Source organism: Vulpes lagopus, chromosome 3 (assembly GCF_018345385.1).
Source record: "Vulpes lagopus strain Blue_001 chromosome 3, ASM1834538v1, whole genome shotgun sequence".
Lineage (NCBI taxonomy): Eukaryota > Metazoa > Chordata > Mammalia > Carnivora > Canidae > Vulpes > Vulpes lagopus.
In genome coordinates, this window is record NC_054826.1 from 116,759,512 (window position 1) to 116,784,958 (window position 25,447).

The window sequence follows — 25,447 nt, forward strand, 5'->3', positions numbered from 1 at the left end:
TCTCTGGAACAGGGGACAGCTGTGAGCTCGCAGCAGCCAGCACTCACAGCAGCTAGGGAAAGGTGGCCAGGTAAAGGGGAGCTGGGCAGGGCTCCAACCGGTGTCTGCACTAGTGTAGACCAATGAAATTGAAACTCTGAAAGGAGAAGTTGTCTCTACGTAGGAGTGATTTCTCAAATATTGAACATCTGTCATGCCATGGGCACTGACCAATCAACTCCAATGGCTGGTTGTAAAACACGGGCACAGTTACACCAGCACATACAGCTGTCGTCCCTCTGTGAAGGGATGGTACCATGCAGCAAGCCCTGTAGCAGGTGCTCTGTGAGCATCGCTTCACCAAATCCTCAGAAGCACCCTGTACTGCAACCATCATCCCCATTTTACAATGGGATGGCCTAAGACTCCGAGACATGAGGCAGCTCACCCAAAATCAAACAACCCAGGAAATAACAGCCACAGGATTTGCACTCACATCTGTGTGGCTCCAACGCCAGTAAAATTTTTCTACCCTGCCTCACTGGCTTGAAAGAGATTTAAAAAGAAAGCAAGCAAAAGGAGCCCTGCTTCCAAGAGACACGAGGGTCCCTCAGTGATGCTGGGATCATGATTTTATTATGTTCAGAGGGGAATGAAAGGGACAGGAAACAAGCAATGTGTGATCTCCTGTCATGTCAGGAGATGTTTTTTCCAGAGAAATGTACATTCCGCAGAATCAATATGCTCCCAAGCCTCAGAAAGCCAATGAAGACATACAGCCCCGACCTCTGCACGTGGGAGCTCTGTTACAACAGTTGGGAGAAATTAAATTGAATCATCTGGAGCAAGAAGGTTGTAAACATTCAATATTAATGATCCATTTCAGTCCCAAAGAACCTTGGGCTTTGCCCAGCTGTGTGTTGTGTTGTTAAAAGACTGACTTGTCCCGAGATGGGGATTCCTCACCCTTCCTGCTAAGGATGATGACAGAGCCTGTGTCCTTTATGCAGGACTGGACAGATAGTAAATATTTTGTGGGCCCTCCGATCTCTGTTGTAACTACTCAGTTCTGCAGTGTCACTCAAAAGAAGCCACAGACAATACATAAGTGAGTGAGCAGGCTGTGTTCCAATAAAACTTTATTGGCAGCCAGATGGATTTGGCCCCTGGGCTATAGGTTGTTGACCTCTGACTATCTTCTTCTTGGCATTTTCAGGCAGACCGATGTGTGTGGTCTGCATGCTGGGCCATTTCCTGACTTGGGTCATTTTGTCTCTTACCATTGGCCATGAGAGGATCAACTAGCAGAGTTCAGATGGCACAAAACAAATTCATGCTCCCAAACAAAACCAGGTAAGACATGTACTAGGTCAAGTATATGACACTGCTGGTGTTCAACTTTTTTTTTTCTTCAGCTAAGACAGCAGAAGAGATGATTTATTGTACACATGTTAACATTCAGCCATAAATGAAAATGGAATTAGTCCCCAAAGTCACAGGTCCAGAGCTAAGGGCTATAAGGGACTGTTTTGGTATGAGCAAGGTGGGTGTCTCAAAGGTGGTCTTTGCAGGAGGCCTGGTTAGTGGTTAAGTTAGTCGGTTAAGTGTCTGACTCTTGATCTCAGCTCAGGTCTTGATCTCAGCGTCAAGCCCCACATTGGGCTCCACGCCCAGCATGGACTTAGGGGAAAAAAAAGTTATCATTGCCATCAGATGGTGATGGATGTTCTGATCCATTGAATCAAGTTCTAGAAAGTAAGCACTCAGTCCAACAATTTCTACTGGCATCCCTGCCCCTGGCTTTCCTTATTTCTGCTCCTGTGGCTTCCATGGGTGCACAAGCTAGTGCTTTGCTTGGATCTCTGCCTCTGCTTTCTTCTTTTTCAATTCAGCCTGTGCTTTTTCCTCTACTTGGCTCTCATGATGTGGAGGTTTCCAAGAAGATAGCTCTAGGGCTGAGAGCTCAACATTTTTTTTTTTAAATAAATGTTTAAACCATTTTGCAATGGTTTCAGGAAAATGGTGAAGATAGTACACAGAGTTCCCATGTGCCCCACATATTAATGTATTGTTATTAACTAAAGTCCATATTTATTCAGACTTCCTTAGTTTTTACTTAATGTCCTTTTTTTTTTTCTGTGCCAGGATACCACATTGACGACCTTGATACTTTTGAGGAATACTGGCCAGGTGTTTTGTTAGAATGTCCCAAGATTGGGATTTGTCTGATATTTTTTTCATTTGATGAGACTTGTGTGTTTTGAGAAGAAAGATCATAGAGGACATCTCATTGACATCACTTCATATCAAGGGTATGCACTCTCGGGATGACTTATTGCTGTTGACATTGACCTTGATCACTTGGTTGAGGTTGTGTCAGGTTAGGTTTCTTCACTACAAAGTTACTCTTTTTCCCCCTTTTTCACACAGTCCCGTTTGGAAGGAAGTCATTACAAGAAGCACTTGAGGAGGAAGGGTTATCCTCCATCTTCTGGAGGGTGGAGGAGCTACATCAATTTGGAGTTCTATTACAAGACAGATTTGTCTCTTCTCCACCATTTATTTGCTCATTCAATCATTTGTTTATGTCAATGCAGAATCATAGTACTGATTTTATACTTTGGATTATAATCCAGTGCTACTTTATCTTGTTGTTCAGACAGTTCCAGCTTTGACCATTGGGACCTCTTTCAGTTGGCTCTTGTGTCCTGGTGAGATACCCATCAATGTGGTGTTCTGCGTTGTTTTGTTTAGCACTTCCAAGCACAAAAGGTCAGAAAGCACCTACTTTTTAACCCTGCAAGATGCTCCCAGCTCATCTTATGTATTTCCTACCCCCATCCTAGAATTAGACTTTTCCCAAGGAGCCCCCATTCCTTTTATCAGAGGAGTGGTATTTATTAGAGAATGAAGATCCAGGTGCTAGGTGTTGTTACTACCGGAGTGTCATTCCTTCTAGCACCTTCCCCTGCCTCAGCTGAAAGAGCAGGGATCTAACCTGTATGTCTGCACACAGGTATAAGTATTTCTACATGCAGCCATCTGTATATATATGAAAGTAAACATCAGTTCGTACTGTGTGTCCAACTCTGATCCATTCCCACATGGATCATTCTAGCTCTCTTTGGAGCTGATCCATCACTTTCTACTCCAACAGTGAGAAACCTAGCTCCTGCCATCCGCACTCCATTTACTTGCTTAATCTCAGTATACATGTATGGTGGGTTGGTAATTCGACCGTTTTTGAGCGTAAAAATGGTAGTTTCATATGGTTCATCCCAAAGAGAAGACAAGCATGAGTTGCTGACATGGCCTCCATGAGTCCATGTGGATTGATCATGACCAATATTCCTACTAATGAGTATTCATCACCGAGTGGGTAGAGCACCAATCATTCACCCACCATCCACCCCTGGAATTCCCCCACCTCAGGGGCCACTTCTTCTTGCTTTCTTTAGCAGTTCCTTCCTCCTGTCCATCCTCTGAAGATTTAACTATCCCAGGGCATGGCCTCTCTGCTGTTCCTCAAACTCATGAAGCTCATTTCCTTTTTAAGTCCTTTACAATAACTGCCCCTCCACCTGGGCAGCACTTCCTGTAGATCGTGGCATAACTAGCTTCTCTTCTTCAGGACTCAGCTGAAATGTCACCTCCTCAGAGTGGCCTTCCCTGAGACCTCTACCATACCACCTGTTCCACTTTTTTAATTTTTTTTTTTTTTATGATAGTCACAGAAAGAGAGAGAGAGAGAGGCAGAGACACAGGCAGAGGGAGAAGCAGGCTCCATGCACCGGGAGCCCGACGTGGGATTCGATCCCGGGTCTCCAGGATCGCGCCCTGGGCCAAAGGCAGGCGCCAAACCGCTGCGCCACCCAGGGATCCCTGTTCCACTTTTTAAAATAACACTTATCATTATCCAAGAAATCTCATTTGCTTGTTGATTGTCCCTCCCTCCATCAGCATTATGCCTCAGGAGAACTGAGGAGGCCTGATTGCCCCTTCTCACCCCTAATTTCCCAGCATACAGAGGAGTGCCAGGCACAGGCTAGATGCTCAGTTAATACATGCTGAACAAATTAATGAATTAATGACCCACCCAAAGATCAAACTTTACAAAGCACCCGCTAGACTAGAAGTCAGCAAACCTTTCCTAGAAAGGGCCAGATAATAAGTATTTTAGGCTTTGTAGGCCATACAGTCTTTGTGACAACTACTCACCTCTACCATTGTAGGGCAAAAAAAAAAAAAAAAAAAAGCCAGGAACAATCTGTAAATGAACAGGGATGGCTGTGTTCCCATGACACTTTATTTACAAACACAGGTGGTAAACCAGATTTGGCCTGAGGGCCATAGTTTGCTGACCCTTGCACTCAAACCAATCCAGGTCTTAGACCTCATCTTTATATGTGAACAGATCTTTGCCATTATAACCGACTATCCATCATCACTTAGATGAGGCATTCTTGCAAGTATATAAGGAAAGAGGCATTTTTATAGGCAGTAAACAGTTCTTTGTCCCTATTCCTGCCCACCCTATCCATGAAAAGGAGGCAAGAGAGGCCCATCCCAAGTTGGACCACTCAGGGGTGTTGGCCACCTCTTCCTCGTAGCTCAAAGGGCCCTAACAGGGTAAAAATGCAGCAGCTGCGGGATCCTTCCTCTTGCTAACACCTCCCCAGGTGAGGTGGGAGCCATCAGTCTCCGGAGGCACAGATTCTGCACCGACCCGGGGACCACCTGTTCCGATGCATTCATCTATTTTATAAAATCTTCACATTCCAAAAACCAAATGCAAGTTAGGCTGCTGTTTTCATCTACACAGTGGAACAGTGAAAAAAATTCACTCATCCAAAAGGATATGAAAACGGGTAGCATCTTAAACAACCCCAGGCATACATTACAGCAAGAGTGTAGTTAGTATGTTCATGACCCAACCATTATCCTATCGTTGTATCACGAAGCATAAACACCTCCTCCCACTGAGAGGGGGGGCAGGAAGGGGCCACATTCTACCTTCCTCAGCTCCACTCAAATTCCAGGGTTGGCCAGGAACTTCCCAGCGCTAGCACATGGCAGGCCCACAACCGGATTAATTTCTCCCTCCTGTGTGTCATAAGGTCATGGTCACTGTGCTAATGAAAAGCTAAAGCCAAATATGGTAGCTGACTTCAACCAGGCCTTGTCATCAAGTCTTAAAGAAAGTGGAGCTGGCTTCTCTCAGTTTTGCTCACTCCACACCGCCTCCTTCTCTGGGTAATGCAGCATCCCGGTCACGGCAGCTACCGATGGCATGGTGTAGGTGTGCCTCAGGTCTGCCCCAGCAGTTCTGCAGTTTGCCCCTTCCCCAGGACGGACACGTGTTGTCTCAAAATGAAGTTCTCTTCCTGTCGGGCCTACAAATTGGGATGACGTAAGGCCGGACACTGCTGGGTGAACATCTTCCATAGAAGCACAATGGACCGGTGGAAGCCAAAGGCCAGTTTCCCAGACTCCACTCACCGTCAACTATTGTCCTGTGTGCCTGGCGCCTGCCCCTGCCTCAGCAAGACCAGTGAGTGAGCAAACAGCCTGGGGCCTGGTTTAAATGTCCATCGGTTTCTACAGAGGGGTCTATCAGACTCCACCATAGAGAGCTGCCCTTAGAGCCTTGATGGAGCCAATAGCAAAGATCAACACACAAAGGGAAGCAGACCCTGGAGACTCAGACAGACCCTGGATCCAGCCACACACAAAGCCTGATTTCTTCATTGTGTGATCAGTGACACGGCCCATTTTGCTTAAGCTAGTTGGAGTTGGGTTTCTATTACTTGAAACCAAAAGAGAGTGGATGAACACACAAGCAGAAATGCCTCAATTTGCTGGGAGTCTCTCAGTCACTGACCACTCGTGTGACAGTTCTGGTTATGTAAGGTTGCAGAACAAGTTACCCCAAAACCTGCAGGCCTAATACAATTGTGTACAGTACTCACAGCTTCTGTGGGATAGGATTTGGGAGGAGCTCGACTGGGCCTCACTCATCTGGGGTCTCTAAGAGGGCCTTGCGGATGTCGGCTGGGGCTGCATCATACAAAGGCTTGACTGGGGCAGGAGGGTCACTTCTAAGGTGCCTGACACAGGTGGCTGGGACGCTGGATGGGCTATAGGCCACAGGGCTCAGCTCCTCTCCACAGGACTACATGAGGACCCTCCCGCGAGGCAGGCAGGCTGGCTGCACCCACAGCCAAAGGAGGAGGTGTGCCCTTTCCTGACCTAGCCTGAGAAGCCACACATCACCTCCTCCCCCTACGCCCCTGCTTCTGCCCTATTCCATGGGCCACACCAGGCCAGCCCCAGTTGAGCAATGGCAGGGGACCACAGAGGGCAGTGTGGGTCACTGGGGCCCCTCTTGAGGCTGGTTCCTGTCTCAAGCTCCAACCACGTGCCAGGTGACTAAGACGTGGCTCTCACCTCTCATCAGCACCCGGCCTCAGGCTCAACAGAATACCATCATTTTCTCCCCCAAATCCTTACCAAGGCTTCCCTTCTGGATGCTCCAGCTCCAAAGGAAACGGAAATCCTATGAAGGGACTGGATTTAAATATCTAGTCCTAGTGTTCTTTGGTCCTAGACACCAGGCTGAGGGTCGCTCTGTGACCTGACCCTCCGTTGCAAACACTGCTACATGTCACCAGGCCCTGACTTTACCACAGGTATGCCCCCATCTCCCACACACAGCCTTCCTTCTCTAAATCCCCAAACTAGTCCCTAACAACCCCCCATGGAACCGCACGATTGCATTTTGTATAGCGGGGACAACTCTTGGGCCTGGGTTCGAATCTCAGCTCTGCCATTTAATAGCTGTGAGATCCTTGAGTCTCAACATCCTCTTCTGTAAAATAGGACTGAAACATATATGCTTCATGAAGGTCATGGAGATCCAGCGAACCACACACATGGGACCACGGTGGCCACGCATGGAAGGCTAGTGTTTCCCACTGGTGCTCTTCCCCTGGGATGGCCATCACTCACCTTGGCCTACTCTCATGAATATTCCTTCCTCACAGGGAGACCGTGAAGAGTTAACACAGGGCTGCCTCTTCTTCTTCGGTGCACCTTCAGCCCTTCCCATCCCCCCATGCCCAACGATCCCCACTGCTTGCTTGGCGAAACTCAAAACAAGAAAACCCAGAAAGGCGGGGGGGGCACCTGGGTGGCTCAGTGGTTGAGTATCTGCCTTCAGCGCAGTCATGATCCTGGATCCCAGGATCCAGTCCCACATCGGGCTCCCTGCATGGAGCCTGCTTCTCCCTCTGCCTGTGTCTCCACCTCTCTGTCTCTCATGAATAAATAAGTAAAATCTTTAAAAATAAAGTATTTGTTTAAAAAAAAAAAGAAAAAAAGGAAAGGAAACAGAAAACTCAAAACCAAGTCCAGCCAGCATGTGAGAATGACACTTCCCTGAAAGTCTCTGGGGTGTCCTCAGTCAAGTGTTACGGCCGCTTTAATAAGCAAAAAAACGCACAAGCAGTGGGAGTGAAGAACCCACTGTGTCGGACATTTAAAAAATTTCCCGGGATAAGGAAAAATTTCTCATGTAACTGCGGCCCCATTCAAAATCCTAACACCATTCACCTGTCCACCTCCCAGGGGGGATCAGAGGAATTCTGTCCTGAGAGTGCCAGAAAATGAGAAAATTACAGACCACAGAGGAAGCCCACCTTTCAAATGGACTAGAAATGCATCCACTTCGTCCCCCCACCAGGAGCAGAGCCCTTTAGCAGTGCCGGCGGCACCCCAGGTGACCCACAGGCCAGTGGCGGGGGAACGCTGACACCTGCTGGCGGTGGCCGGGACTGGCTGAGATGTATTGACATTTAGTTGTATCTTCCACAAGCTCTTAACCTTTACACCATGTCAATAAAAAGCCCCATTAACATTTAAAAGGGATGTTTCTGGGTGTCCACTTGGAATAAGAGTTAGAAAACACTCCAAGAATTATATTATGTATCTCATCTGTCCCAGATCTCTGAGAGATTACTTCCTGCCACGGTAAAAGAGCAAACCCAAGAGGGGCGCCTAGGTGGCTCCGTGGGTTGAGCGTCCAACTCCTGATTTCAGCTCAGGGCATGATCTCGGGGTCATGAGATCGACCCCCGAGTTCAGCTCCACACTGAGTAAGAAGCCTGCCTGAGATTCAATCCTGGGGTCTCCCTCTGTCCCGTCTTCCCTTTTCCTCCAACCCACAACCCCTTGCTTGCGGGCTAAAAAAAAAAAAGTAAACCCATGAAATGGCAAAAGGCCAAGAGCCGCAAGCTGGAAGCACAGCACCTCTGTAGGTGGCCACCAAGACTAGGGAACCCTCAGGCTGGCATTGCCAAGCAACACCCAACAAGACCTGTGCTTTCTTTTTCCTGCCTCCATTCCACATCCTTCCAGACTCACACAGCACACCCAGGAAGCCCTCTCTCCCAAATCCCTCAACGGGGGATCAGACCCCGTGGCCACTTGAGCTTCCTGTGCCAGGAGGCTCTCGGCTCATCACACTGCACTTGTCCCAAGTGGCTGGTCTTCCATGCAGGGATGGGTGCGCTCTGGGAAGGCAGGTGCTTTTGCCCACCGATCCGTGTGTGCATGTGTGCGTGCACTCGTTCACTCCTCACAGATGCTCAGCACATGCCAAGCACTGGGGAGGCAACAAGGAATGAAGCAGACGTGGCCCCATCCCGAGCATCGCCTACTGCACCCACCTTCATATCCCCATTGCCGGTCAACTGTGGTTCTCAATAAATGCTGGCAATTCCTGTGCATACCTCATGCAAAGGAGCAGCCTTCAAGCCTCACCCATCCCACACATGCATTTTGTTTGGTCTATGTGGTTTTTTAAGAAATTAAATTTGTCACTAGCATTTATAACTTGGGTTTCACACAAAGCCATTGTCTTTCCGGCTTCTCTAGATGGAGGAACGCACATTCCTACAGAGCATTGGTGGGCTGGGGCCCAGATGCTCTGGCTCCTTCAGACGGGGTGGGCACTCATTTTGCCCCAGATGCCTCCCTCCCCTATTCTCTACTACCGAGAACAAACACGGCTGCTGTGTGTCACTTCCCTCTTGCATAGGACTTTCCTGCCCGGCCCTTTGCTCAGGACCTATGTACCCCCCAAGGCATCTCTGTTTATGATCCCTGCTTTATGCCAACATCATCAAAGAGACAAATCTGAGATGAGCTACAACACACATGAATGGGCAATTTTATTGATTTTCACCTCCTCACAAACCCTCCTAGTAGTAGTTACAGGTTGTGCAGTTTCCAGCAGGGATCTGAGACGCAGAGGGAAGTTAAGGGACTAGGCAAATCTGATGGGTACTTCATCAGCAGATCGAAAACCTGTGTTTCCTGGAATTCTTGCAAATGAATGCTGAAGATCAAGAAATACATTCTCACGCCACTAGCACAGCTTAAATACTTCTTTGACAAAAATAATAATAATAAATTATCTTCAACTCAGAAAATAAATTGTGCTCAGCAGAGTGACAGGAGGGTCCATTCATTGCATTGCACCGAGGGGCTGGATGGGAGAGGGAGGCAGGGCAGGCCCAGGCAGCTACGGTGACAGGAGCACGGGGCAGACAGCTGGTGAAGGCAGTTGAATGCATGCTTGATGCCAAGGGCGAGTGGTGGCCCCTCAGCTGTGGCCTATCCCGAGTGAGATTCACCTGCCCCTCTTCTTCCTCACGTCCGCCTTGTCTTCTGTTTCTTGGCTTGTCTCTTTGCATCTTCTGGGCCACTATTGTCAGAGGCTGTCTGGCCGAGAGCTCGGACGCCCTGCAGTCGACTTGTCAACTGCAACAGCAAGGGAATGAGCTAGAAAGAGAGAGAGAGTGAGAGAGGGGGATGCCAGGAGAACACTTGTGCCCAGAGGGGCATTAGAACCTCACATGTCAGCACACATCCTCCTCCTGCCAGGTCATCACCCACTGTGTGCTAATGAGTGGCTTTGGTTCAAGACAAAGCAGAGACCTTTGCATTGCAGAGGGTCTCAGAGACAGGGGGACTGAGGATTGGGGTAGATGTCACAAGAGGTTTATGGCCTTAAAAGGAGGCCTGGGATTTGACAAAGTACAGCATCCTTTCTTGATAAAAACCCTCAACAAAGTAGGGCTGGAAGGAATGTATCTCAACATCATAAAAGCCACATACAAAAGACACAGCTAATATCATCCACAAGGGGGAAAAACTGAGAGCTTTTCCTCTACAGGCAGGAGGAACAAGACAGATGTCCTCTCTCATCATGTTTTATTCAACACAGTACTGGAAGTCCTAGCCACAGCAATCAGACAACAAAAAGAAGAAAAGGCATCCAAATAGGCAAGGAAGAAGTCAAACTTCCACTCTTCCCAAATGACATGATACTCTATGTAGAAAACCCAAAAGACTCCACCACAAAATTGCTAACAGATTACACAAATTCAGTAAAGTCACAGGATACAACATCAATGTACAGAAGTCTGTTGCATTTCTATATGCCAATAATGAAGCCACAGAAAGAGAAATCAAGGAATCGATCCCATTTACGATTGCACCAAAAACCGTAGGATACCTAGGAATAAACCTAACCAAAGAGATAAAAGACCTGTACTCTGAAAACTATAAAACACTTATGAAAGAAATTGAAAATGACATAAAGAAATGGGAAAAACATTCAGTGCTCATAGACTGGAAGAACAAATGCTGTTAAAATGTCTACACTACCCAAAGCAATCTACACATTTAATGCAATCCCTAGCAAAATACCACCAGCATTTTTCACAGACTAAGCACAAACAATCATAAAATTTATATGGAACCACAAAGACCCCAAATAGCCAAAGCGATCCTGAAAAAGAAAACTAAAGCTGACTGACTTCAAGCCATATAATAAAGCTGTAGTCATTAAGACAGCATGGTACTGGCACAAAAACAGACACACAAATCAATGGAACTGAACAGAGAACCCAGAAATAGACCTTCAACTCTATGATCAACTAATCTTCAACAAAGCAGGAAAGACTATCCTATGGAAAAAAAGGCAGTGTCTTCAACAAATGGTGTTGGGTAGACACCTACATACAGAAGAATGAAAGTAGACCACTTTCTTACACTGTACACAGAAATAAACTCATAATGGACGAAAGACCTAAGTGTGAGACAGGAAACCATCATAATCCTAAAGGAGAACAAAGACAGCAACCTCTGTGACCTCGGCCACAGCAACTTCTGCTAGACCTGTCTCCAGAGACAATGGAAACAAAAGCAAAAATGAACTTCTGGGTCCTCATCAAGATAAAAACCTTCTGCACAGCAAAGGAAAGAGTCAACAAAACTAAAAGCTTGCCTACAGAATGAGATTTGCAAATAACATTATCTGATAAAGGGTTAATATACAAAAATCTACAAAGAACTTATCAAACTCAACACCCAAAAAACAAATAACCCAGTTAAGAAATGAGCAGAAGACACGAATAGACATTTTTTCTAAGAAGACATCCAGATGGCTAACAGACATGAAAAGAGGCTCAACATCACTCATCATCAGGGAAATACAAACGAAAACCACAATGAGATACCACACACCTGTCAGGAGGGCTAAAATTAACACAGGAAACAACAGGTGTTGGCAAGGATGCAGAGAAAGGGGAGCCCTTTTGCACTGTTGGTGGGAGTGCAAACTGGTGCAGCCACTCTGGGGAACAGTTTGGAGGTTCCTCAAAAGGTTAAAAATGCAGCTACCCTATGACCCAGCAATTGCACTACTAGGTGTTTACCCAAAGGATACAAAAACACTGATTTGAAGGGGTACAGGCACCCCGACGTTTACAGCAACATTATCAACGAGAGCCAAATTATGGAGGCAGCCCAAGTGTCCATCAACTGATGAATGGATAAAGATGTGGTATATCGTTGTGGTATATCAATGGAATATCACTCAGCCCTCAAAAAGAAAGAAATCTTGCCATTTGCCACAACATAGAGGGAACTAGAGGTTTTATGCTAAGTGAGATAAGTCAGAGAAAGACAAGTACATATGATTTCACTCATACGTGGAATTTAAGAAACAAAACATAACATAGGGGGGAAAGATAAAGGGGGCAAACTAAGAAACAGACTCTTAACTACAGAGAACACACTGATAGTTGCTAAAAGGGAAGTGGGGGGATGGGTGAAACAGGTGATGGGGATTGAGGAGTGCACTAGTTGTGATGAGCACCAGGTGAGGGATGCAAGTGGTGTACACTTGAAACTAATATTCTGCTATATATTATTAAATAGAAATCTTAAAACATTAAAACATAGTAATAAAAAATTTAAAATTAGGGAAAAAAAAGAGAACTAAAGTAAGGAGACCTGGGGACAGCATGAGGCCTTCGCAGTCCCTGCCAACCCTGAAATGTCCTACCTTCCGTTACACGGGACACCTCACAGCTGTGCGGGAGGGCGCTCCCTGGCACAGGGCACTTCTTGCCAGGCGCCTGGATTTCCTACCTTATCATGGTTGTAGCCGGCCAGCAGGACGAGCAGCGTCAGAGGCAGGGCGATGTAGGACCCCTGTGCGATGTCTTGCTCGGGCAGTTTCCTCTGCGGACACCGAGAACACCGTTGCTGCTTTACAGGCCCTCTGCTCCCCCCACCACCCAGCACCCACAGCCTCGGCCCACCGGCCAGGACCCCGGATGTCCCACGCGACAGCAAGTGCAGTGACCTGGATACACTTTCTGGTGAACCCTCTGCCTCCCGAGCTCTCCCGGCTTGCTCTCTGCCACCCCGGGGTGGACAGAGGCTGCCGACATCTCGCCCTCTGAGCCTCCACTAACTGAGGAAAGCAAGAGCCATGGAGGGCGGGCAATCCCTGTGGCTGAGGAGTAAACGGCCTCCTTGTGCCAAGTTCCGGCCACACACACAGGGCTCCTTCCTACAAGGGGGTGCTGAGAACCCGCCGCGCTAGGCTCAGGCACACAACGACAAACAGGCGGTTCCCAGAGGTCAGCCCAGTGAGGAGAGCAGGCAGGCTGTGGCTTGTGTCCCAGGGGCCCATCACCCCTTCTTCTTCTTCTTTTTTTTTTTTTAAAGATTTAATTTATTTATTCATGAGAGAGAGAGAGAGGCAGAGACACTGGCAGAGGGAGAAGCAGGCTCCATGCAGGGAGCCCGATGTGGGACTCGATCCCAGGTCTCCAGGATGATACCCCGGGCTGAAGGCAAGTGCTGAACCGCTGAGGTACCCAGGGATCCCCCCCCCTTCTTTTTTATCCCCCCCTTCTTCTAACAGAACCCCCAACTTTCATCTGGGCCGAGCAGAGTGCACACACCTCCCGGCCTCCCTTGCAGATAGGATAGCTGTGGGACTAAATGCCGGCCAAGGCTATGTGAACAGAACCATTTGGTAATACACCCAGGCCCTCCCCTCCTGCCAGCCAGCTGCACCATCTGTGAGAGGGGTGCGGTGCTAGGGGATGGTGGAGCCCCAAGAAGGGGGGAGGCAGGGTCCCCAATACCTTGGGGCTCCCATGCCATTCCTAGACCTTGGTCCTGGATGCTGATAGAAGACAGAAACTTCCATCTTCCTGAAGACCCTGAAATTGGGGGTCTCTGTACCAGTAAACAAACCCACCCCCTTGCTCAGTCCACCCACACAAAGGAAACAAATAAATGGATACTTTCAGACAATGACAGAATAAGGTAAGGGGACAAAGCACTGGTTCGCAAAGTATGGTCTAGGAACTCCCTTTCAGGGGATATTCAAGGTGAAACTTTTCATGACAATGCTAAGATATTATGCATCCTTTTCACTCTCATTCTCTCCCAAGTGAACAGTGGACTGTTCCAGAAGCCACGTGTGATGATGTCATCACTCTGGCAGCTAATGGAATATAATAAGACAGATGACATACATTTAAACCAAAGCTCTCAGATTCTCAACAACTTTGAACAGGGTAAGGGGGTCCTGAGAAATAAAACATCTGAGAGCATCTAGGCTGGGGAATGACTCTGGGTCCATTTTACCCAAGATGGTTGAGGCAGAATGGGATGGTCTCTTAAAAATGAAATATTCCGGGTGGGAACAGATTTCCACCTCCAGCTCCCTACTCCTGGATCATCTGACATGTCTTAGATCCCACTGTATTCTCCCCAGAAGTAAATGCTTACTGGGGACACTGCAGAGGGATGAAGACAATGAGTTCCAAGGCTTAAGTCTTGGAAGGTGAGGTTCAATGAGATCAGCAATGTAAAGTGCCAAGCAGTGCAGGAAATACTGAGGAAAAAAAAAATCAATGATGTGGCTTACACATAACAGAAGAGTAAAGTGGAGTGCTTAGGAAGGCCCTCACAAATGCACAACACTGAGCCACCCATCGGGAGGTGGAGTGTTCTAGAAACTATGTGATGTGAGACAAACCAGCTCGCTCTGAGTCCTGGCTCTGCAGGGAAGTTACTCATTCTCTCTGGGCTTCTGTAAAATGCAAGAAAGGCACATCCCCACAAGGGCCATTGTGAGGATCAGCAGTGAATGCCCTGCACAGACCCTGTGGGAGCGGGCACTCCCTGCACTTGGAGGTGTCTCACATGCAGCGAAGTGACAGACACAATCACGGCAGCAGCTCTGGGGCGTGGTGGCTGCTTGGCCACCACCAGCAGCATCTGTTCCTGCCACCAGCTGCCCACGTGTCTCCCTGGATCCAGATGAACCTCCTGGTGGGGGCCCCAGGGAATATCGCAGACGGCTACCATCAGTGCCCTTCACAGAGACCCTCTGCTCTCACTGGACTGGCAGTGTGCCTCCACACAGGGACAGATGGTTCCCTACATGCTCATCTCTTTGGCGTCTCCTAACCAGGCCTCCTCTGTGGGGAGTGAGGTAAGTGCTTCCTCCTGGAGTCTGTCAGAAAGACTCTCTACTTCAGGTAAGATCCTATTTGCCAAGACACTGAGCACAAGCCTCTGGCCAGAGATGCCCAGAAAGCAGCAGAAGAGCTGTGTTCAAGTCCTAACCCTGCTGTGTACGAGCTGGGGACCTAGACTGCTCAGTGTCTCCTTGGGTCTCATCTCTAGATGATGGAGAATAATTCCTACCTACCTCCCAGCTAGGATGGTGTTCTGAAAAGCACAAAATGATAACTTGATTGCATGTGGGAAAGATAAATTTGGAACTCTTCTTCACACCCTACACCAGGAAAAACTCCAAACGGACAGAGATGGAAATGTACCAAATGAAACCATGCAAGTCCTGGAGTAGAAAGAAATTCCTTTAAAAACTGAAAAGTGGGGGAGATTTTCTTAACTATGATTCAAAATTCAGAAGCAACGAGGAAAACATCGATACATTTAGCATAAAAAATAAAATAAATGTTTGCATAACCAAAACAAAAAAACAAATTGGGACAAATAGGTACAGCATACATCACAACAGGTTAGAATTCCTTCATATACAAAGGGCTTCCAAAATGAAAAGGACCGACAATCTAGATAAAAGTAAACAGTTCCAGAAAGAGAACAAAAAATGGTTCTTAAGCATGTGGAAGGATGAGAAATGCAGAGGACAGCTCCAAGGAGATGCCATTTCTCATCCACCAGACTGCAAAATTTCTTTAATTTGACCACACGCTCTGTTGGGGAAAGGAGGTGCTCTCATGCATGCACTGCTGGTGGGAACACAAATAGGACAGCTCCCTGGAGGGAGGGGCACCATCCAGCAAGGTTCCAAACGCACTGACCCTGTGAGTCAGCAACTTTACTTCTTAGTCTATTCCAGAGACAGACAAACTTTCAAAAACATGCACGCACGAGGCCGATCACTAACAGGTTGTTTATAACAGCAGAACACGAGTGATAACCCAAACATCTATTGAGCAGAGGGGCTAACTGAATATACTACGGAATAGCCACCCACAGGAGTCCTAGGTAGCACAGTTGTTAAAAAGGAAAGAGAGTGGCTGAATGTACTCCTCTGCACAATTATCTTTAAAAAAAAAAAAAATAGAATTCTGCCCCTTGAGCTGAAATGGCCTATGACAATGACCAATATGGCAGCTGGGAGGCCAGATTTGTTTTACCATAGATCCTGGGTTCCACCCTTACTACCAAATTCTGAATCAGTAGGTCTGAGGTTGGGCCCTGGGGCCCATTTTTGTGGCTGCTGTGCGTTTAATCCTCAAGTGATCCTACCGCACGCCAGCTATGGGAGGCACTGTTCTAAATAACTATCTCATGAATGTGTATTTTGTTTGTTCTGTTGTTTTTTTAGTCTGTTTGATACAGGATCCAATGACGTCTATGTATGGCAAACAATTGATAAAACGAGCAAGTTTCAGGGTGCCTGGGTGGCTCAGTTAGTTAAGCATCTGACTTTGGCTCAGGTCATAATCTCAGGGTCCTGGGATCAAGCCCAGTGTCAGGCTCTTGGCTCAGCGGGGAGTCTGGTTCTTCCTCTGCCTCTCCCCCTGCTCATGCTCTCTCTCTCTCAAATAAATAAGATCTTTAAAAAAAATAAAAATAATAATAAAAACTTTTTAAATGAGCAAGTTCCTTTTAATCTACAGGTATCCCACCCATTGTGTAGGATTTTTTCTCTCTTGCAAGGTGTCAAATAAATCACATGCCAGGTTCATGTCCCACAGCTTCCCACAGCCCCATGGCATCCTTTATATGCTCTTGTGTCCTATTTCTCACAAACCAGCACCTGGTTCTAGGAACTTGGGCAGGTCAGGTGTCCTGTGTCTCCGGCTGAAGGACCACAACACCCTCAACCACGACACAGCGGTGACCTTCTCCCCCAAAGTCACACCTGAGCCACTGACCTACACACATCCCCTCCCCTCATTGACGGCTTCCTCCTCAAAGTGAACTGAAGGCATGAGCACTCAAAACAGGAGAAAAGGATCTAGGGAAATCAAGAATGCAAAAGGGACCCAAAGTTGGGGGCCCTGCAACAGGTGTTAGGATTCCTGTTGGGGATTGTATCTGATTTTTACCTCCTCCCTCCACTAATACCCGGACCACAGGTTGCACAGTTTTCCTCCTCTCACCATCCCTATAGGCTGTTCCCGAACTCCCCCTTCTCCTTACCGTGGGGTTAAAAATCAAGGTGATATGTTTGTGGTAGCCCACTGCCGTGAAAGAAACCTGAGGCAAGACGTAGTCATACTGGGATCTGGGGAGCGTGGAGTCCAGCAGCACAACGTAATTCTGTGTACAAGTGAGAAGAAGTTCCATTTATAAAGGACTTTATGCTTTATAGAACCCCACAAGGTTACACATCCAAACCAAGGTCGCTAACTTCAGAGCAGGAACCGCGGTGGGCCCTTCTACCAGGGACAGCTGTGTGTCCCCAGCACCTTCTGATAAAGCCGTCAGAGCCTGCGGCACTTCCGTATAAGCACATTCAGCCACAATATAATTGTGGTCCCTTGAGGATCTGACGTCATGAAACACAGCAAGTTATTACGAGCCACTTCTGATGAGGGAGATACACGATCCAACCGAGAAAGGCTGCTTTCAATCCAAAATGAGGTTGACTTTTAAGGGACGATACTTAAGTGGCTCATTAGTTGGCAAGTTCTAAGAACACAGCACCTCTGGAATGGTACCGGTGACGGTCACAAACCCTATGTGCGGAGCCCCGGCTGTGTGCCGGGCACCATGAGCACCACATGAGGCAGACACCTGTTCTGCTATCAAACACTGACAAGGTCGGGTTTACTGCTCCCATCTCACAGTGGGTGGTGGGCCCAGGTGGAGTCTGACACTGAAGCCTGTGCTCTTTCCACAGTGCTGCATACGGCAGCTATTTCAAAGGGCATCTCGAGAAACGGGGAGTGACTCCAAACGTCCATTGCAACCTATTTCATTATTTTACGGCCATTTCATGCCCAAAAAGGCCACAGTTTATCATTCCCATGGCAGGTGGTAAGAAGCAAGGAGACAGAACGGCATACATAGGTTCACTACTAATGAATGCATGCCAGGCCCATCAGGAAAGAATCAAATTCTTTGCAAAGTTTGCTCTCACCATGACAACTACAATAGCTGACTCTGTCCAAATACAACTGATAATAAACATAACCAGTAAATGATGACACCAAGTAAGGCCTTGGTTATATAAATTACAGCATTCCCTATATGACAGACTACTGGGAAACCATGAAAAATCATGTCATAAAGGTTTAATGATGGGAAAAAGAGTTCTAATATATTCTTCATTGAAAAGCGTGGATTATAAAACGTACAAAATAATCCCAGCCTTGCAATATTAAAATACATAAAAATGTATATTTATGTTCGCACACACAATGAAAAAAGACCAGAGTACCTATCAGCACATTAACAGGGATTATTTCTAGATGATGGGATTGTATCTGATTTTTACCCCAAAAAATCTCCAGCCATGAATGTATATTATTTTGTAAACAGGAAAAGAGCCAATTAAAAAATAAACCCTACAGAGCCCGACCTCTGTTGAGTCGGAGAGCACATCAACCATTTCTGCAAAGAGGTATTTGGGGGGGAAATGAAAACACTTTCCTTAAACTCGGAAGTGGAGTTATTCAAAGACACCTGCTGGAATGGAGCCACGGGCCTTAGTTACCTGGCCGTCTCTGAGCAGCGGCGGGAAGTGGAAGAAGAGGGACTGGCCCAGGGAAACCGTCTGGATTGGGTTGTCCAGGTTTTCACTTTTGTAAAGCTTTACCTGGAGAGGAGAAACAAAGCAGGACGTGCTTTTGAAATTAAAACACAATAAACATTTCATTTTAAAGATTTCACTTCATGCTCAGAATAACTTATCTCTTCGGGGGGAAAAGGATCTTTGGAAAGGTGGATATTTGAAAGAGAAACCACCTGCCCCCGGCCGGAATACATAATACATTCCTCAATCACCGGAGACTCACAGTTCCATGACCTGCATAGAAATGTAAGATTTTAAAATCGATTCTGGCAATTTATGTTAATGTTCAAAATGGTAATAGTTAGTATACTGATAATAATAAAAGGAATAGCTTCTAATATAGCTAGAATGTGCCGGGCAAGCAACAGGCACTTTATATACGCGGTCACCAACCCTGGCTCTGAATAGGCATCATTGTCACCCGTAGGGAGGCCCAGAGCCTGTATCTCCTAAAGGCACACGATTCATACGCGCTGGCACCTGGGACACAACACATCGCTGAGGGTCTGGGCCCACCCGGCACTGCCTCTCCATAGGCTGTATTCCTCAAACTCCTTAAACTCAAAATGCATTCCCCTTCTGCATCTGGTTATCCAGGCTGCTTCCAGTCTGGATATAATTCAGTTCAGTCCCGTGTTTCTAGCCTTTCTCTCTGGCCTGTTCTCATTCTCACTGCCATAAGCAATAGGATGTGTGAAAGGGGTACAGTCCTGGCTGACGCTGAAGGCTTTGGGGGCTCCACTCTGCCATGAAAATGCCACAGCCACCTCTCCTCAGGGTCCACACTGACACTTTTACATAGAACACACAAGTCACAAGGTGTTTTCCTAAAACGAAAGTCACAGACTGGGTGCCTGTGGGTCACATCCAAGATTACATATGCGTTCTTTTGTCCTATACAATGTTCTAAGCAAATCTGAATTCATTGCCTCTATTTAAAAACCAGGTGATTTTAAGTAATTCTAATTTCCAGCTTCTCTGGAAAACTGGGAAGCGATCCCAACCCTGGGCCAGGATTCCAACACAACAATCCCAGGGAGCCAAGGAGTGGTGCCATCCCCTCCCGTCTGCTTCAGTTTGCCCACAGCCCGCCCAGCCGGCTTCACCCTGGCGCTGCCTGCCTGGCCCCCACAGGCAACATGCTGGCAAACCTGGAATGAAGAGCAAGTTAAGAGGGGAGTTAAAAACTCAGTGCACATTCTCACCCAAGTCAAACATGTCACCATCCATAAAATTACCAGCGCCTTTGAAAAACACACTCCCATGACAATTCACTGACATTTTTCAAGGGATCCTGGAGCATAGTATAAACATTTTGTTAACTGCAGGCAAGGAGATTTTGTTAGAACCTGAAGAGATCTTAAGAGGTCACTGAGTCCAACTCCTGCGTTTCACAGAGGAGGAAACCATGGTCCACAGGAAGGAAGGGCCTGCCCGTGGCAGTGGGGTAGGCAGGACACAGCTCAGACTGCCCGACTCCTTGTCCCCTGCCCACCACCTCCATCCTGGACAGAATTTTAAAAGTTACAAGGCACTCTGCCTGAAAACTATCCTTCCTGCTTTAGACTCTACGTTGAATGGAGCATTAGTTAGGCTTCTACCACAATTTTTCCAAAGATTTATTTCTATGGCCAGCTAAACAAAGTTACCTCAAAGTACGAAGCCTTTCTCTCCGGGCAATCAGCAACCATTCTCCCTAGATATGTGCCGGGATCTCAAGCTCAGCCCTCAGCACCTCCGCCATCAGCGCACTAAAGCAAGCGCCGGGCAAGCCTACATACCCCACTCCCACTCTTCTCAGAGCCGAAAAGAACAAAACAACCGTAGAAAAAAAACAAAAAAACAACAACAACAAAAAACTGGCCTTACCCATAATGTAGGGAGATACTCGGAGGAAGTGATCACATTTCCACTTAAATCAAATTGATTGATCTGCCGGAAAACTATGATGCTTACATCATCGATGTCATTGTTGCCGACCTAGAAAGAGACCAAGAACAATGTTGGTGGTGAGGAAGCCAGGAGAGGAACTTCCACTCTAGCTGGATGATATCCTAGGAGCTGTTTCATAGCAAACTTCACTTCTTCAGGAAGGGAATGAACTTTGCCGTTGAAGTGGCCCAAGTCCAACGGCACACGCTGGCAGTATGGAGGTGGGCTACAGCTGGACCACAGAGACATTCTGCTTGACTGGCACAGGATATTTCTTCAGTTTCCATTATTTGCCAAAATCTTAAAGAGAAATCTCATACACACAAAAAAAGCCAGATTTTCCAGCTTCTCTTAAAAATAGAGAAAGAGGGATGCCTGGGTGGCTCAGTGGTTGAGGGTCTGCCTTCAGCCCAGGGCCTGATCCTGGAGACCCAGGATCGAGTCCCACATTGGGCTCCCTGCATGGAGCCTGCTTCTCCCCATGCCCGTGTCTCTGCCTCTCTGTGTGTGTGTGTGTCTCTCTCATGAATAAATAAATAAAATCTTTAAAAAAAAAAAAATAGAGAAAGATGTACTTGCCTGGCAGCCAACAGCAGGAGCTGGGTATGTGCCCTCCTATCTGTCACTTTTTCATATTTGCCAGGCCGTAGTCCCCACAACTGCCCATGACCCTGACCTTTGCCCACCATGGCTGGGAAACCTGCAACTGTGAGATCCCACCCTCACAGCCATTTAAAATGCCAGATGCCATAAGGACATCAAGAAAACCTACTTCTCAGCCAAATGGTCCTCAATGGCCCACCCCTCTCCTGACCTCTCACAACCTTCATGCCAGTGCTACCTAATCAAGCCACCAAGATTCCACCCACCCCCTCCCCCATCTCATCCAAACCCTTCAGTCTAGCAAACAAGAATCACTCCACGGGGGATAAGCTTCACTTCAAATGGTTCCTGGGCTCCTTCCCGTGACCTGGAGGGACGGCTGCCTCTTTAGGGATCAATGAGCTCAGTCGTGATCCGGAATATTAAGAGACTCCACCACCAAGTGGAAAAAACAAGGTCATCTGGATATAAGAAAATCGGGTGGCCCTGCCACCAATTAAGCCCATGTTGTCTTTATTACCCTCCCTTGATCTGAAATGCCACTTAGACCTTGAGATCCTCAACTTGGAGAATAATGATCAGAGGTTGCCTGGGGAGTGAGGAGACAACAGCTCAAATTTCTCCTCTGCATTCACGACAGTGATGCTGCTCATTAAAACCCTGCAGGAGATGCCGCTTGTGAAGATGACACTGTTCTAAGAGGACCCTTAATTAGGACCCGGAGCTTCCCCCCCGCAACAGATGAAAGGCAGCCAGCCAGGGGAGTGCTAAAGCCTTTCTGCTTGGGGAAGCACTCCCACCGCACCGCCATCCCCCGGTGCCTTACCACGATTACCCGGTGGTGGGGGAGGGCCCGTTCGATGTGGTCGTTGCCTTCCGCCTTGAGCTGCACGTGGTACACACATCCCGGCTGCAAGCAAACCCAGAGGTCACATCTCTAGAAAGGGGTCATCGCCCAGAACCTGACCCAAGCCTGCCCTGACCAAGCAGGCCCTCGTCACGACCACGCCACCACTCCCACCCCACCTCCAGTAACAGTCTGTGGCCTATTAACCTTCGTAAGAATCCCTTTTAGAAGCACCCTGATGAAGGAACATTTATCTGGAAGTTTGTGATTCCTTCAATCCCCTAGAAAAATTAGATTTGGCTTCCTACTTCAAAATGGCTAAGCACAACATGTTTCTTCTGATAAAAATCATTCTTGCCTGGCTGTCCACTCCTCCCCTCTGCCCGCATATATGCGTGTAGACAACTGCAATGAGATTCCCGAATGCTTATAATGGACAGGATTTCTGCCAAGGGAGACCTGAGAATTTTCTTCTTAAAAATATCTGTTCTTTCTAAGATTTGTATTCTATTGCTCAATTTTACAGGTGTACATGGAGTTTACCAAATAAATCATTACTCTATGAAAGCTTTCAAAGTGACCAATTTCCGATCAATAGCATAACTAATCCCCTCACACATTAGGATCTAAGGCATCGAGAGTTCTGAGGTGTCTATATGCCACTAACGAGGACAACCCTAAGACATAATCATTTATTTTTAAACTAGCATGGATAAAAGAGTTCTGGTCTCCTAAAATAATGTGTGTTTTGACAGCTTTAGGCTGTGTTTTTTCCTTTTCAAGATTGTCTGTTTGGATATGTTGCTTGAGCTATTTTATAATGAGCACAGGGCACCTTTACAAAGACAATAAAGCTATTATTTTTTAAAAAACTGAAAACAAATTTATGATCACCAGTAGACACATTCATTGACTTTACAGCTCAGTTAGGACTTTACAGTAGTATTGAGTTCAGTTCAAAACAGCTATTTGCACCCCAGAGAGGAAGGGATGTGAGTAGTCACTTGGGCAGGAAAGGGGACAGCACTGGCTGCTCACTCCCACACCTGGGCCAGTGGGAGCCTATTGGGAGGGCTGCTCCATCCCGACGGGACCGCTCCTTGCTCAGGCCTACCAACTCCTGGATTCACCTTCATCCTTTGGCAGTGGAATCCAGTGCTGCAGTCTCTTGGCTAAGACAGCCTGACAGCAGTGCCAGGAAAGGGGAAATGAATGAACGCATCCTGACTGGGGCTAAAATCTTTAGAAAACCTTTAGTGAGGGATCTCCAACCTGGCACCCTCTGGGAGACTGGCAAACTCGAGCCCCAAATCCTGGCCGAGGAATAGCTAAGGATATTCCTCCAGAATGTGTGGTCTGGCACGTGGCAGGTGTGGGCGGCCACCAGGGTGACTCCGAAAACTACTGTGAGAGCTAATAAATTAACACCTATTAGAAGAAGGAGGGTGTCTTCAGAGCATTAATTAAAATGGAAATCTGCACTGGAGAAGGAAACTATATTCAGTTTAATTAAACAATGTGTTAGGTTGGTGGGTTTAGAAGAACACGTCTGGGCTCGCAAGATGCTGAGGGAATCAAGGAGATGATGTAGATTTTGCATTCCTACAACTTTAAGAGTGATGTAAGCCAAGGACGCTGCTAGAGTCCACCCAGGGGAAGGGCGGCTCCCCTAAACCCGACCTACATGGGCACCTTTCCAGACCCCTTTTCAAGCTGTGGCCTCAGAAAGCTGCAACACCAAAACCGGAGCTGGCAGTCCAGGGGAAGGCCACCCCAGGGGAAGGCTCTGTTAACCACTTAACTGCATCACTGTGCCAGGACTGCTGTGTCTGCACATGTGAACTTCTGTAACACCAACAGCCCACCTATGAGGGGGGTGTCACTCTCATCCTCATTTCACAGATGAGGATGCATATAACAGAAAGGATGGACCCCTTGCCTGAAAGTAGACAGCTAAGAAATAACAGAGGCAGGATTTAAACCCAAGCAGATGACAGCAGAAGGGCATTCGTTCGTGCGGCCAAAGGACAGACTTGCAAAGGCTGGGCTCACACTGGACTGGTGAGGCCAAGGCCCTCCGAGGACCTGGCCCCGGAGACCTGACGCCTGTCCCTGGGCCCTGGCTGCAGGAGTGTGAGGCCATGGTGTTCCGCCTGTCTGTTCCGTTACAGGAAGGGAAGCAGGCCTGGAGGCAGCATGTTCCTCGGAGCCAGAGCCCTCCTGCAGGGCAGAGGATAGCTAGAAAGGAGCATGACAGTAAGGCTTGTGCAGACCCCTAAGGATAGCAAGGTAAGTGTCATCTTGATGACTGGTGAGAACACACCCGTGGTGGGCAGAGCAGGCTGCGGAGAGCCCACCCAGTTGGTGTGCACTGGGCTGGACCATGAGAATTCCAGTCCTCAGCACAGCCAGGAAGACACCCAAGTCCATCCTTCCCCTTCACCTTTAACACCCCAAGCTCACCAGGCAACCTTCCTACCTGCCTCCCAGGTACCCCAGGATCTGACCCTGGGGTGCCCTGGACACGAATATTTTTGTTTTGGGGAAAAAAGAGCTTTGCCCCAACCTATCAAATAAACTGAAAACAGGTTTACGTTTCAGCTCCTGTGATCTGAGCAAACATTAGCCCATTGCAGAGATAATGTGCGCCTCTGCAGTGAGCTAGGAATATCCAGTGTGTGAATCTAAAAGCCTAGGGATCCAACCCGAGATCCAAGGGGCCCAATCCAGCCGTTGTTGTCCAACCCACATGCTCTCAGTGACCACACAGTACAGAGGTAGTATCTGCTGAATGAGCAAGAGAGTGAATGCACAAATAAAAATGGAGGAAGCAGCACGAGAAATCCTAAACTGAATGTGGCAACTGAGCAAACAGGCAAATGCGTTGGCTCCCATACAAAAAAAGTTGGGAGTTTGTGGGGTGTTTTTTTTTCTTTTTCATTAGTTGTTGATACCAAAAAGTCAGGAGTCTTCATGTGGAAATCTGAACATCTGACTTCTAACAACTCAAATGATCTAGCAGTGCCGAGCCTATCTTCCCATGTGGCTATAAAGAGCTGGATGGCAGCTGCCCCCTTTCCATGGGCCCTGCCCTCTGGATTTAACCACACTCACCACTCCCTAGGTGAGCACACACCTCCTTCGGCCATTCACATGCCTCTTCTGGCCACAGGCATTTGGTCTGAGAGCCCTGGCCTATCCCATAACCACCCAATGCCAGGCAAAAGCTGCACCAAACCCATTTTCCAACCGTATTTTGTCACAAAACCCCAACCCAATGTGTCCGCTCAATGAAAGGTAAGCTGTGCCAGGTGAAAGGGGTTAGGAGGGTTCCAGGGTCCTAACTCCTTGCTCAGCTTATTCCTAGCAGTCTTGGGGGCACCGCCAGTCACCTCTGAACACAGTATGAA

At 47.5% G+C, this 25,447-nt stretch overlaps 1 protein-coding gene across 1 annotated transcript in view; it reads right to left on the minus strand.

Moving 5' to 3' along the window:
• Nucleotides 1–9,185: 9,185 nt before the first annotated feature.
• Nucleotides 9,186–25,447, minus strand: part of LOC121487611 (nodal modulator 1) — a 56,193-nt gene continuing 39,931 nt past the window's right edge. The window contains exons 26-31 of the mRNA XM_041749500.1: nucleotides 22,017–22,100; nucleotides 20,525–20,635; nucleotides 18,578–18,679; nucleotides 17,059–17,178; nucleotides 12,481–12,573; nucleotides 9,186–9,822 (exon numbers count right to left, since the gene is read on the minus strand). Coding sequence (XP_041605434.1) covers nucleotides 9,691–9,822; nucleotides 12,481–12,573; nucleotides 17,059–17,178; nucleotides 18,578–18,679; nucleotides 20,525–20,635; nucleotides 22,017–22,100 — 642 coding nt within the window. The 3' untranslated portion in view covers nucleotides 9,186–9,690. The remainder of the gene's footprint in view (nucleotides 9,823–12,480; nucleotides 12,574–17,058; nucleotides 17,179–18,577; nucleotides 18,680–20,524; nucleotides 20,636–22,016; nucleotides 22,101–25,447) is intronic.